The sequence below is a fragment of the Pleurodeles waltl genome, chromosome 10, assembly GCF_031143425.1.
Source record: "Pleurodeles waltl isolate 20211129_DDA chromosome 10, aPleWal1.hap1.20221129, whole genome shotgun sequence".
Classification (NCBI taxonomy): Eukaryota; Metazoa; Chordata; class Amphibia; order Caudata; family Salamandridae; genus Pleurodeles; species Pleurodeles waltl.
In genome coordinates this window covers 918,967,913-918,981,425 of record NC_090449.1, presented here as the reverse complement: position 1 = coordinate 918,981,425, position 13,513 = coordinate 918,967,913, and the positions used below count along the sequence as shown (strand labels likewise).

Genomic DNA, 13,513 nt, shown 5'->3' with positions numbered 1-13,513 from the left:
GTTCTTTTGCTCACCATGCCACCCCATGCCACCCCAGTTTCGACCCAGCCATATGCAACTCAGTCTTGACCCTGTTCCTCATGGGAGCAGTCCAGCCCGAACTGCCAAGCCAGGTCCTCCCTGGACCGGAAACAAGCATCCTGGGACTGGTTTCAGGGTATCACCCTTCATCAGCCAAGCTAACTTGAATCCAGTGGCACAGTGAGCAAGGGACCCACATCTGAGCATACCCTTCCCACATAGGGCAACTTTAGCAACACAAAAGGATGATGGACGGAGTGCTGAACAGTGCAAACACTCACCCCCAGTCACAGATCTGGGCTTAATCTATCGGTCTTTTGCTCACCATGCCACCCCAGTTTGGACCCAGCCATATGCAAATCAGTCTTGACCCTGTTCCTCATAGGAACAGTCCAGCCCGAACTGCCAAGCCAGGTCCTCCCTGGACCGGAAACAAGCATCCTGGGTCCGATTGCAGGGTATCACCCTTCATCAGCCAGGCTAGCTTGAATCCAGTGGCACAGTGAGCAAGGGACACACGGCTGGGCATACCCTGCCCACATAGGGCAACTTTAGCAACACAAAAGGATGATGGATGGAGTGCTTAACAATGCAAACACTCACCCCCAGTCACAAATCTGGGTTTAATCCATTGTTATTTTGCTCACCATGCCACCCCAGTTTGGACCCCGCAAAATGCAAATCAGTATTGATCCTGTTCCTCGTGGGAACAGTCCAGCCCGAACTGCCAAGCCAGGTCCTCCCTGGACCGGAAACAAGCATCCTGGGACCGGTTTCATGGTATCACCCTTCATCAGCCTGCCTAGCTTGAATCCAGTGGCACAGTGAGCAAGGGACCCACGCCTGGGCATATCCTTTCCACATAGGGCAACTTTAACAACACATGGGGAACAGGGTCAAGACTGATTTGCATATGGCTGGGTCCAAACTGGGGTGACTTGGCGATCAAAATAACAATGGATTAAACCGAGATCTGTGACTGGAGGTGAGTGTTTGAAAAGTTTCAACACTCCGTCCATCATTTTATTTTGTTTTTTGATGTTAATATTTCAAGGAGCCAGGGTGGGAACATGTTTCAACAGACAATACTCTTCCAGACAATCAAAGTTACTTTGAGAGGGTGCCGGGCTCCTAAACAGTAGTTATCTGAATTAGCCTATCTATTGTAGAGAAGAGTGAGACACGCCTGCAAGTTCTCCTTTTTCTGCAACAAAGGTGTGGTAATGTATTATTTGTCTAGGTTTTTAGGAAATATAACCAGGTGTGCCCTCCACCCCCAAAATGTGGGGTTCAAGGATGTGGGTGAGAGGCAGTAGCCATATTAATACATTGACATGAAAATAGGGTTTGTGAACAGATGGGAAACTAGGCAATAATTTAATGCTACAAGGGTTATTCAAGGACTTCGTTCTTTTTAAAATGTAAGTACAGGGCCCATGGATGTCCTGTACCTAAACATGAACCTGATTCATTGTATGTCATAGGTGGTCCCTAGCCCAACACACATGCATATTTGCAACCTACCAGTACACTGCCACAGAACTATGTGAGGAAGTTTTGCAGCGGTTGCTCTCAGCATGTGTTTAAACCCTGACTAAATATACTATAAAAACAATTGCAGAATACTGCTTCATTGCTTTTCCCATGCACACACTATCTGTAACTCAGGCCTTAGTATATGGTCTGTCATAGACTGATTATTCAATTTGCTAATTTTAGTCTTTAGTATCTGGAGAATCATATTGATTCCTCTGTGGGATCCACATGCTGCATCTATACAGGTGCTATGGACCACTACTTCGAACAATTCGCACTCTAATCCTACTTCCACTACTGAACTAGAATTGTTCTCGAAACAGTGCGTAGGACCTCAGTGATAGTTCCTTGTATGCTACACCCCACAGCATTGTGACCTGCAAACACCATGTAGGTGTTCTTACAGCGATAGTGCCTCAGTTCTGCCACAGTAAAAAAATAGATCCTAGTCACAGAGCATCCATCCCAAATATTCTAGACCTTTAACCAATACAATTGATTGTTCATCTGTTAGGCTGTCATTGTCAGGGGATGAACAATCCTTTGTCGAAGAGGTCTCAATGAGACGCAATCCTTTAAATATCAGAAAATAAAGTCAGACCATTAATATCAGTGCAGTGTTAGATGGCTAGTTGAAACTCTTCTGGGTAATGGCTGTTTGCTTTGCACTCATTAATGAAACAAGTGCTCCTAATTAAGCATTTACTAAGCAATGCCGTTTAAAACAAAAGAGAACATAGGGACAACACATACTGCAAGCAATAGATAGGAGTGCCTTTGGCATGCCAGTGGGCACCTGCTTAGCTCATTCATTGTGCACCTTAGCAGCATCCAACATATCACTTCCAGTTAAGGCCAGGTAGTGAAAAGTGGACCCAACATAGAAACTACCAAGCAAGGAAAAATTAATATAGGAAATAAAAATATACAGAAGGAAGGACCCTGCAGCGTGTAAAAAACAGTCCAAACGTAACATTAAAGAAGTTAAACTAGCTCACAAACAGACCCTGAAGGCCAAGCAGGGCAGCAAGTACAGCAGGGTATCAGAAAAACAAAATCAGGGTTGTGATAGGGCATTGTAGTTACACAGCTTAGAATTCAGGGGCACATTTATTAAAAAGTCATACAGTGCAGCGCAGCAAGTCACCTTGCTGCACTGTGATGCGTGAGAGGGAAAGGACAAGAATGGTCTGTATCTAGCATTATACAGCACATTCCTGCCTTTTCCTAGCACTGGCATTCAATGTGCTGCTTAGCATCAACGCAGGAACTTTTACAACATGGTGCAAGGGTGCCTTTGTTGTAGCAGGATTGTTTTGACAGGAACGGGCACCTTTCGGCACAAAAACAATGTCATTTTCATCTTTTTATCTGTGCTGCAGAATGCAGCACACAATGAAAGAGGAAAAAACTAGGAGAAATAAACATATTTTTCCTTGGTATGCCTCAGTTGGGGAGGCATAGCAGTTTTGGCGCATTCCTAAGTCCAGCACTTATGATAAATCTGGCAGTGCGTCCTAATCTAGGGGTGATGCATAGGTATACATATGCACCACCAATGGAATACCTCACTGGGGCAGAGTAACCAAATGAAGTGATTTGTGCTGTGTTACATTCCTCTGAATCCATGAAGCCACTCGGGCCACGCAAGATTGCCTTTCATGGCTTGATAAGTTGCATATTAAGGGTTGCGTTACTTTTGCACCTCTTTGTGTGTTGCTAAAACTACGCAACCATTTAATAAATTTGTCCCCGTTGTCTTCATAGCACTGTTAGATCAACTACTTGTCTGGGCTGTGGCCACCATACGAATGTTTCAGAACAATCTCCAGTTGTCACGCAGACCTCACCATGCACAAAGATGGACTTGGAAACAATGAATTTTGTGGTGTTCATTACTCAAAGCTCTTTAACCTAAAAATGCAATTAATACATACCGAACATCTTTTTATATTCTATACTAAATAATTCACATTCACTGAGTAGAAAATGTTGCCTTTGAATACAACTGAATTTGTTTTCCACGAGATGCACTAGATGTAACAAGTTTAGCGTAGGGTGTTAAACCTATGTCAGTAAATGTTTTTGAGGTAGATGTGGCCCGCCACTTAACTCAGTATAAGCTGTGTTTGAATCAAGTTTCTCAGGTGGGCTGGTTGGAAGGGAGCATGGCAAAAATGTTTTGAGATCCATATATATTTCTGTCCTTACAACTGAATGTGTGGGGGAAGTGCCAGTTAAAAGTCAAACGTGTAGGCATTGATTAACTATATTGTATGCTGTTGGACTTTTTGCCTTATGCAGGGTTATCCCCAGTCTTTTTGCCTCCTTCCTCCTGTTTTTTCTGACCTCTCGCTGTTGGCTCTAAGACTCTGAGCACTTTATCACTGCTGACCAGTGCTAAAGTGCAGGTGCTCTCCCATCTAAAGTTGGTATGATTGGCTTATACCTAATTGGCATATTTAATTTACCTATAAGTCCCTTGTACAGTGGTATCTCTATACCCAGGGCCTGTAAATTAAATACTACTAGTGGGCCTGCAGCGCTGCTTGCGCCACACACTGAAGTAGACTTTCAAACCTGTCTCAGGCCTGCTAGCGCAGGGCCTGTGTGCGCGGTTTTCTGCCACAGAGACCTGGCATCTAAATTTACTTGCCAGGCCCAGAACTCCCCTTTTACTACATGTAAGTCACCCCTAAGGTACACCGTAGCTAGCCCTATGGGCAGGGTGCCATGTATGTAGAGAGGCAGAACATGTGCCATATTGCATGGCCTGTCCTAGTAGTGACAAACAGCCTAACTTGGTGTCTCACTGCCGTGAGTGCTGCCTTCTCATAGGATTGCATTAGAAATGCCCTGCCTTATGTGTAAGGGGTATTGTCTGATTTATGAGGGGTAGCGTAGGCGTGTTTGGTATGGTTGTGATGGTGATAATAAATGCTGCTTACTGGTGTGGGTGTATTTTTTATTACTATCACAGAAATGCCACTTCTAGAAAGTGTGCATTTACCTGTGCTTATGACTCTGGTGTTTTGCAGCTTGACTCCAATCCACGTCTGGGCAGAGTGACAGTTGGGGCTTTGTGCATACTTTTCAGACAGCCTGTACACAGGGAGAGTGGAGGTGTCTTCCTGGGCTGAGAGAAGTGAGAGGCGGGGCACACCTGCATTTGTAAAGACTGTGCCCTGGCCTCACACAATAGGGTTGTTAACCCCCCACTGATGTTTGGAGCCTGTGCTGAAAGGAGAGAGGGGGCACTCCCAGAACCAGTTGTAACTGGCTGGAACCTCCTCTCCCTACCATTGTAAAACACTGTAAGAACTGACTATAAGTACAGGGGAATTTTCCCAACAATTTGGAGACTCTTGGAATCATCTTGGAACTGGACACCAAAGGCTGAAAGGACTCACCAGGAACCGCCATGGACTGCTGCTGCTGTGATGACTTGTGACCTGCCTGGTCACTGTGAAGGACTTGCCACTTGCTGCCTTTCCCTTGTGCTGGCCTGTAGATGGGCCCTCCACCTGAGGACCTTGTCTTAAGATTCTGCTCCCCAGGGGCAGGATGCTGTGGCCCCTGATCCCTGCATCCATTTCTTCACGAGGGGTGCTTCTCCGTGGCTGCGGCTGCCATAGCGCTGATTGCAGCACGCTTATGGAGCCTTGGGAGCTCGTAGGCTCCTTGCTGCATTGTGCCCCTTTAAATAAGATCACCGCAGCGGCCCGGGAAGCTGTAAGAACACTCGCGCACCGCATCGGGTGCCGGCGAGTGTCTGCTCGGACCCCAGGAGGAGTCTGATCTTCTTGTGGCTTCACGGCAGGACCAGGGGAAGGCGCGGGGAGTGCCCCCTTCCCCCTGGCCTCTGCGTTAGGAGCAGGATGCTCCTTTTCTGCTGTTAGGTAAAACAGGCATTATTGTGGCCCCCCCCCCTTGGTGGAAGGGCCAGTGGAGGCCATGGGGGGCCCCCAGAGATCACAGGTCCCAGGAGGGGCCTGTCATTAAACTGGAGGGGGTGCGTGGTGCCCCCCTCCTGCCCTAAGTTGTTTTTGCTGACTTTGGCCCCCCTCATGAGGGCCGGTTGAGGCCCTGGGGGGCCCCCAGTAATCACTGTCCCCAGAGGGGGCCTGTCTTTAAAAGAGAGGAGGTGCATGTCGCCCTCCTCTGACCCCAGAGTATAAGGGAGGCCCCCGTTTTGCACATAGGAGCGCCAGGGGCCCCATTGTTCGCCTTCTAGGCACTGGAGGTGCCTTCATCCAACCAGGTACTGTTTAAAGGACCAATATAGTTGCAATCCAAAGTTCTTTCTACAGACTTTTGTTTGATTCATATATTACCTACCTGCATTTTATGTTTTTACATATGTGTATGCAAATGTTCCTTTTATGGACATGCTTGTTAATATGTTTTTCTAACTTGCCATATGTTTTCTAATGTTCCTACTATGGGCATTTTATGATATTCTTATGACAAGTGCTGTGATGTAATAACGTGTTTTCCTGACTACTGCTTATGTTGCAGAATACTGAGTAACCTGTGTGTTATGTGTGACTACTGCTAGGTTGCAGAGTAACTAATGCGTAACGTTCCGACAACTGCTAAGGTAGCAGGATAGTACTGATATGTGATGTTTGATCTGATAATTGCCTTGTGTACAATACAGTATATTTTAATATAATCTGGTGTTGTGTTTCCTTTGTGGTGGGGATATTGTGTCACATGTGTTTTGTGTGTTGTGCAAACGATTTACACATTGCCTCCAGGTTAAGCCTGTCTGCTCGTGCCAAGCTACCAAGGGGGTGAGCAGGGGTTCTCTTAGACGTGTAACTCCCTTGCCCTGACTAGAGTGGGTGGGTTCTGCCTGGCTGAGGTGCATACCCTAGCCAACCAGAAACCCCATTTCTAACATATGCATGTTTCTTTTTTTCTGTAGTCCATCAATGGGCAGTATTTTGGATGTATAAAGATAAGAGAGCATTGAATCCTTTACTAGTAGCTTGGTTGGAGATTTGGGATCAGAATTCAGAGTTGTGCAATAATTCCTGCAGTCACACAGTTTACACTCCACATATGTATCCAAGAAAAACCTGGCAACATAACCCTAGTGAGAATGTCTTTGGTAAAAACCAGTGGATTTTGCTGAGATGAATAACACATCCACATTTTATGTCTCATTCCCACAGCAGGAACACATTCGGGAAGTATTTATCACCTCTGGTGAATACCCCAACCAGGACTAATGATATTTAATGGGTGCGAAAATACCTCCAAGTTTCGCATAGCTCGAAATCAGGGCCTACGTGTGTGAGTTACATGCAAATATGTTACATATTTATCCATGTGAGCAGCTAAGCATTCCATGCTTCACAGTTTAAATTAATGTCTCTTTATTAATGATGTTATTAGTTTAATGTGCAGCTCGGCACCTCTTTTATTTTGTTTTAGAGGCATATCGGCTGGCGCAAGGAGGCTAAACGCTTCCTTCTCGTAATGACAGATCAAACGTCACATCTTGCCCTCGACAGCAAATTAGCCGGGATTGTAGTGCCTAACGACGGGAAGTGCCACCTCGAAGACAATGAATATACAAGATCAACCAATATGGTAAGATCCTACCAATAATATTCTATCGTTTGAACATTGTGTAAGAAGGAAATTAAGTTGTATAGATTTAATAACTAGGCATTTGTAAAAATAATAGTTTAGCTGAAGAAGTCCCTTAAACACTGTTGAGGGAGTTATGTCTCAAATATGGGTGACTAGGTTGCTGGTTTTGATATGTTAAGCTTCATGCACGTTCAGTGGACATCCTAGCACTTGGGTTGGCACACACATGAGTGAAATAAATGAATACTTCGTAATACTGGCAAATGAATGCTCGTTAAGGCGCAAAGCTGTAATGCATATGCAGATACGCAAAGTGTAATACGATATTTAGTGCCTTTGTTGAGGGTGAGGAGAACCCTGAGTCATGAGAGACGAAGCCTCAAGTAAGTTATGATTCTGTACCCTCCTTCAAGAATGGTAATAAGTAGCTTTACACATCTCATAAAAGGTTTATGTAATGACATTTTTCTTGTATATTTAGTTTTCAAAATACTATTAAACCTAAACCACGATGCAAGGGTTTAAATTAGTGCAGTAAAGTAAAGTCAGATTGGAGAGCCCTCCTGACTATTAGGAAAGTTGTTTCTCTTTGTAGAGCCTTTGTAACATAAAAACTGCGAGGCAGTAATAAGTGTGTTTCTCATGCCAGTTTCGCTGTACTGTTCCAACATGTGCATGTTTGTGTTGCAGGATAGTTGCTCTATATAGTGTTTGCATCTATTTTACAGAAGCATTGAGAACATTATTTTTAGTCTGCCATGTTTCCATTAAGTAAATTAGTGATGCAAAATACTGTTTCAACCCACCCCCTTTTGTTAAATTTACTCCTAACCTTCATTTTATTACTATCTACCCTAAACCCGAGAATTACCCCTTCCTCCCTTAACCACTACCCAGACCTATACCCTAAATTTGGCCTTGCAGTTATTTAAAGTGCACATTCAATCACACACATACCAGTGTGTGTATAAATGACAAGTGTGTTACAGGTTAAATCTGCCTGACGCTCAATCTCAGGCGCCCAACCAGTTAAAAGTTTGTTGGACCTGGCTTTTTGACAGGGTCATCCCCAAACTTTTTGCCTCCTTCCTCCTATTTTTTCTGACCTGTTGTTGTTGGCTTTTGAACTCTGGGCACTTTACCACTGCTAACCAGTGCTAAAGTGTATATGCTCTCTGTGTAAATTGTACTGTTGATTGGTTTATCCATGATTGGCTATTTGATTTACTTGTAAGACCCTAGTAGAGTGCACTATATGTGCCTAGGGCCGGTAGATTAAATGCTACTAGTGGGCCTGCAGCACTGGTTGTGCCACCCACTTAAGTAGCCACTTCACCTTGTCTCAGGTCTGCCATTGCAAGGCCTGTGTGTGCAGTTTCACTGCCACTTCGACTTGGCATTTAAAAGTACTTGCCAAGCCTAAAACTCCCCTTTTTCTACATATAAGCCACCCCTAATGTGTGCCCTGGGTAACCCCTAGAGCAGGGTGCTGTGTGGGTAAAAGGCAGGACATGTACCTGTGTAGTTTATATGTCCTAGTAGTGTAAAACTCCTACATTCGTTTTTACACTACTGTGAGGCCTGCTCCCTTCATAGTCTAACATTGGAGCTGCCCTAATACATTGTTGAAGTGGCAGCTGCTGATCTGAAAGGATCAGGAAGGTCATATTTAGTATGGCCAGAATGGTAATACAAAATCCTGCTGACCGGTGAAGTCGGATTTAATATTACTATTCTAGAAATGCCACTTGTAGAAAGTGAGCATTTCTTTGCACTTAAATCTTCCTGTGCCTTACAATCCATGTCTGGCAAGGTTTAGTTGACAGCTCCTTGTGCATTCACTCAGGAACACCCAAAACACAGGGTACTCAGCCTCACTTGCATACATCTGCATTTTGAATGGGTCTTCCTGGGCTGGGAGGGTGGAGGGCCTGCCCTCACACAAAGGATTGCCACACCCCCTACTGGGACCCTGGCAGACAGGATTGAACTGAAAGGGGACCTGGTGCATTTCTTAGCCACTCTTTGAAGTCACTCCCACTTCAAAGGCACAATTTAGTATAAAACAGGGCCTCTGCCCTACCTCATCAGCCACTTGCTGGAGAAGAAACCTGAACCAGAACCTACATCCTGCCAAGAAGAATTGCCTGGCTGCTCAAAGGACTCACCTGTCTGCTTTTCTACAAGGGACTGCTGCCTTGCTGTTGGCCTGCTGCCTTGCTGAACTCTTGTCTGGCTGTAAAAGTGCTCTCCAAGGGCCTGGATAGAGCTTGCCTCCTGTTCCCTGAAGTCTCAGGACCAAAAAGACTTCTCTTTTTCATTTGGACTCTTTGTGCGCCAAACATTTCGACGCACAGCTTGCTCCGCGGTGAGAAATTCACCGCACGCCGATCCAGAAAGATGCCGCTCGACGACACACATGCGGTGCAACCGGAACTTCACCGCACGGCCTCACATGGACAACGCCGCCCGACTTCCAGAGAGGAAATCGATGTGACGCCTGCTGTGAGAAAGAAAATTCCACGCACAGCCTAGCCGAACGACACGCAGCTGGATAACAAGCCGAGGAATCCACGCACACATCCTGGGACATCTGGTAATCCCGCGATCCATAGAAGGAGACTGTCCGCATGCCGGAAAATGACGCACGTCCTCCCCGAGTGAAAAATAACGACGCAGGTCCATGTGTGAAGAGCGCAACCGATGCACACCCCATTTTTCCTCCCGTATAACGACGCACGTCTCCCAGCGTGAAAAATAATGACGCAAGTCCGTGTGTGAAGGGGCGTAAGCAACGCACACCATTTTTTCATGCATCTCCTCTTCTGCGGCCCTCTGCGGAGAATTCTCACTCCAAACCAGGTACTTTGTGCTTGAAAGAGACTTTGTTTACTTTTTAAAGACCTAAGACACTTCATATCACTTTTTAGTGATATCTTTACAAATTCATATTGCATCTTTGATGGTTTTGACCTGCAAATATCCCGATAAATATTATATATTTTTCTAAACACTGTGTGGTGTATTTTTGTGGTGCTATATTGTTTTATTGTATGATTTATTGCTCAAATACTTTACACATTGCCTTCTAAATTAAGCCTGACTGCTCGTGCCAAGCTACCAGAGGGTGGGCACAGGATAATTTGGATTGTGTGTGACTTACCCTGACTAGAGTGAGGGTTCTTGCTTGGACAGAGGGTAACCTGACTGCCAACCAAAAAAAACATTTCTAACAAAGTTCATATAGGAGAAATATAAATGTTATCCGAGAACAAACTTCCAAAAGACGATCAGTTCTTATCCAGTCAATGTCCGTCTCCATTACATTACTGCATCGAAAATTGAAACAGTCAGCAGCCAACATATCTTTTAAAACTCCATCACTTCCCCAGGGCTCGTATCTTCACCAGTACACCAACCAATCTTGCTGCCTCAAACATGATTCTAGATCATCATTCGTTAATTCTTCCAATTAGCTTGATATCTTTGAATCCTCCTAAAATTTCAAATGAATCATTTCGTGAGTATCACCAGGTCCCCGATGGAAAATATCTTTTAATATATATAGATGTATCACATCAAAAGCAAATGACCCCTGTTCTTAGCAGTAAGTGAAACAGTATTCCAACCCCATGATAAGGGAAACATTGTCCACGAATGAAATGACCTTCAATACCGTCTGCTACTATGTATAGGATTTACTTACCTTAAATATACTTAGCATGCATAGTAAACGCATGCGTGGTATAGGCATCTGCAAAGTAAAGGTATGCATGTTAAATCCATTGCATGTTATAGGCATAGTTGCAAAGGCTGTTTCTCCTATAAAATCATTAACTTTAATTGACAATTAGGGCCTTTAAACATCACATAAAAGTGTTATTTATTTGTATTTCCGCCTTGTATTTCTGGATGCCATGTGCACACCACAGAAGGTGCCGAGAATACCTTGAACGTCTGACATGAAGTGATTTTCAGAGCAGAGTACATGATTGAACTAATAAACAATCTATAGGTGTTAAAATACAATTTAACTAGCTTGTAATCTTTAGAGCCCAGAGAATCCTGCAACGGGTCCAAATTAAAAAACAACTGACCTATGCCTAAAATACATCAAAAAACATAGTAGTGACTTTACAGTTGTAAAAAGAGCTCTAATCACAAAACATTTTTCCCTAGATACCCTATGCAGATTACACAACAATATATTTGAATGATGGATAAATTAAAAGATTCATTTTTCTGGAGTGTGAACTACTGGGTTTCAGGATATGTATAAAAGGTGAATGACATATTTGTCTGGGGTCCTGGTGCCAGTGGGTCTTGCAATTTAACAGCATAAAGCATTGGCAATGGAATGTTCTAGGCTTTTTAACTGAGCTCCATTTTGTTTGTGAGTTTTGTTTTGGTGTGTGGCTCATAATCACCTTGGAAGTGATCTCCTGGCTCTAACCTTTCACTGCTTCTTTATAGGAGGAGGTGATAAGCCTGGACTCCTCCTTTACCATCTCCTTTGCTGGCACCTGCAGCCCACGCCCATTGATTATGACCTTCCTCTGGTGTTCACACCCCATGACCCATTATGGGGAGTTTTCCAAGTTTTGGCTGGATTTCTATTGTTAAGGTTCGAAATGGCTTTGGGCATCCAAAATGCCTGTTATTGATATCCTAGCAGCGAGGATTTCTTCACTACAGATTCTCTGTTGCACTCAACGTTGATTGGAGGCAGTAGTTCACTTGATCAGCTCTGTGTGCGGGCTGTGTGTGTTGCTCACATATGACTCACTTCCTACTTTTTTACGTTGTTGCCTGTTTTTGCATGACGTTTACGCATGCTGATTATGACTAGGCCTGGAATTGCTGTTTCTGGCCTGTAGTCACAAGGTTGATCCATGAAATTATGAGTTTCTGTCCACAGAATGGGGGACTACCATGCAGACTCGAAGTTACTGGGTTCATTTCCATATTGCCATTTCTAATTCTGCTGGTATCGCCTCTCCCAGGTAGTAAGTGTAATGGTGGGGCCTATGTGGATCCTTGAGGTTCATGAGTGGGAAAGACAGCAAAGTGTCTGGTGGGAAGCATTGTATGCTTTCCCTGTCTTCTTGAAAGGTATCTGGCTGCGCTTACGACTGATGACCCTGCCATGACCCACATTCGGTTTTCTGGGTGCCTTATTATGTTACTTGCTGTGCTCTCTCTCAATAATGCCTGACATGATATCAAAGGGACTCTTGTGATCAGGCAGAGCCGTATCTTCCTTGCTTTGGAATGTGGCTATTAAGAGCTGGCATTCAAATGTTTCACCTAAATCGTACATTTTATAGTAAACAACAACATAAATCTTGCTCATCTTCTGGACAGCATTGGTCTTTTAGCTCTGTCATAATGTATCTCCTCAAAAACATTTAATCAGTAATAGTGCCTTTTTTTCAACTCTCCAGGCATACTGTTGTTTTTTAAATCACATGCAAAAAATCAATAGGAATGCCCTTTTGTACAAGTCATTTATATTGAAGTACAGGTCTCACACAAAAGTAATTGATCATAGGATATAGCAATCTAGTTTTATGTTTTCCATTTCATAGGAACACCCATCACTGGGACAGCTGTCAGAGAAATTGACAGAGAACAACATCAATGCTGTTTTCGCTGTAAAAGGAAAAACTTTTCAGTGGTATAAGGTACGTTCATTTATGTCATTCAAAATGAATTGTGATTTCGTTGCGTGCCCTGTTATTAATTATTGACTAATTGTTTTGGAGTAGATCTTTTCCCCTAAGTAATACTGCACAGTGTGTTCTACTCACACAAACTTCGAAATACAATCATAACATTATATTCTTGTATTTGGCTGGATGTTTACAACTCGGTTACATTTACTTCAGTACTGACACGATTCTCTCTAAAATGAAATGTTTTGGGTTAAACATGAAAAGTGAAAATGTGATAGACAAGCATCTGAATGTCCATCGTGGACATAAAGTGAATATGACATATTTTTTACAAGTCGTGAGAAAATAAACATTTTCACTGTGTTTCCCCGGTTTTATTTTTTACAATAAATAACTGGCTTTTTAGTTCCGAGCAGTTTGAACCTGCCAAACAGTTCTTACCCACAGGCATCTTTTGCTAACACATGAAATCCTTTTTGGTTATTTCATTTACATATTGAACATTGTTATATGTCGTCTCTTAAGAATGCAGCACGAGTTGCTTAAAAAAACAATTTCCAAAGGTGAGACTGCAGCAAGAATTTCACTACTTATATTTGGAGCCAGGGGCCTAGCTTAGCACTTGAGATTTAGGAGGTGTGAATCTCAGATTTTCCTTACTAAAAAAACAGTGAGTC

General features: G+C 43.6%; 1 protein-coding gene across 2 annotated transcripts in view; it reads left to right on the top strand.

Annotated features, from left to right (window-relative positions):
* Nucleotides 1-13,513, top strand: part of ITGB8 (integrin subunit beta 8) — a 298,148-nt gene that overhangs the window by 178,924 nt on the left and 105,711 nt on the right. For both annotated transcript variants that reach the window (XM_069211685.1, XM_069211686.1), the window contains 2 exons: nt 7,000-7,158; nt 12,750-12,845. In XM_069211685.1, the coding sequence (XP_069067786.1) occupies nt 7,000-7,158; nt 12,750-12,845 (255 nt within the window). The remainder of the gene's footprint in view (nt 1-6,999; nt 7,159-12,749; nt 12,846-13,513) is intronic.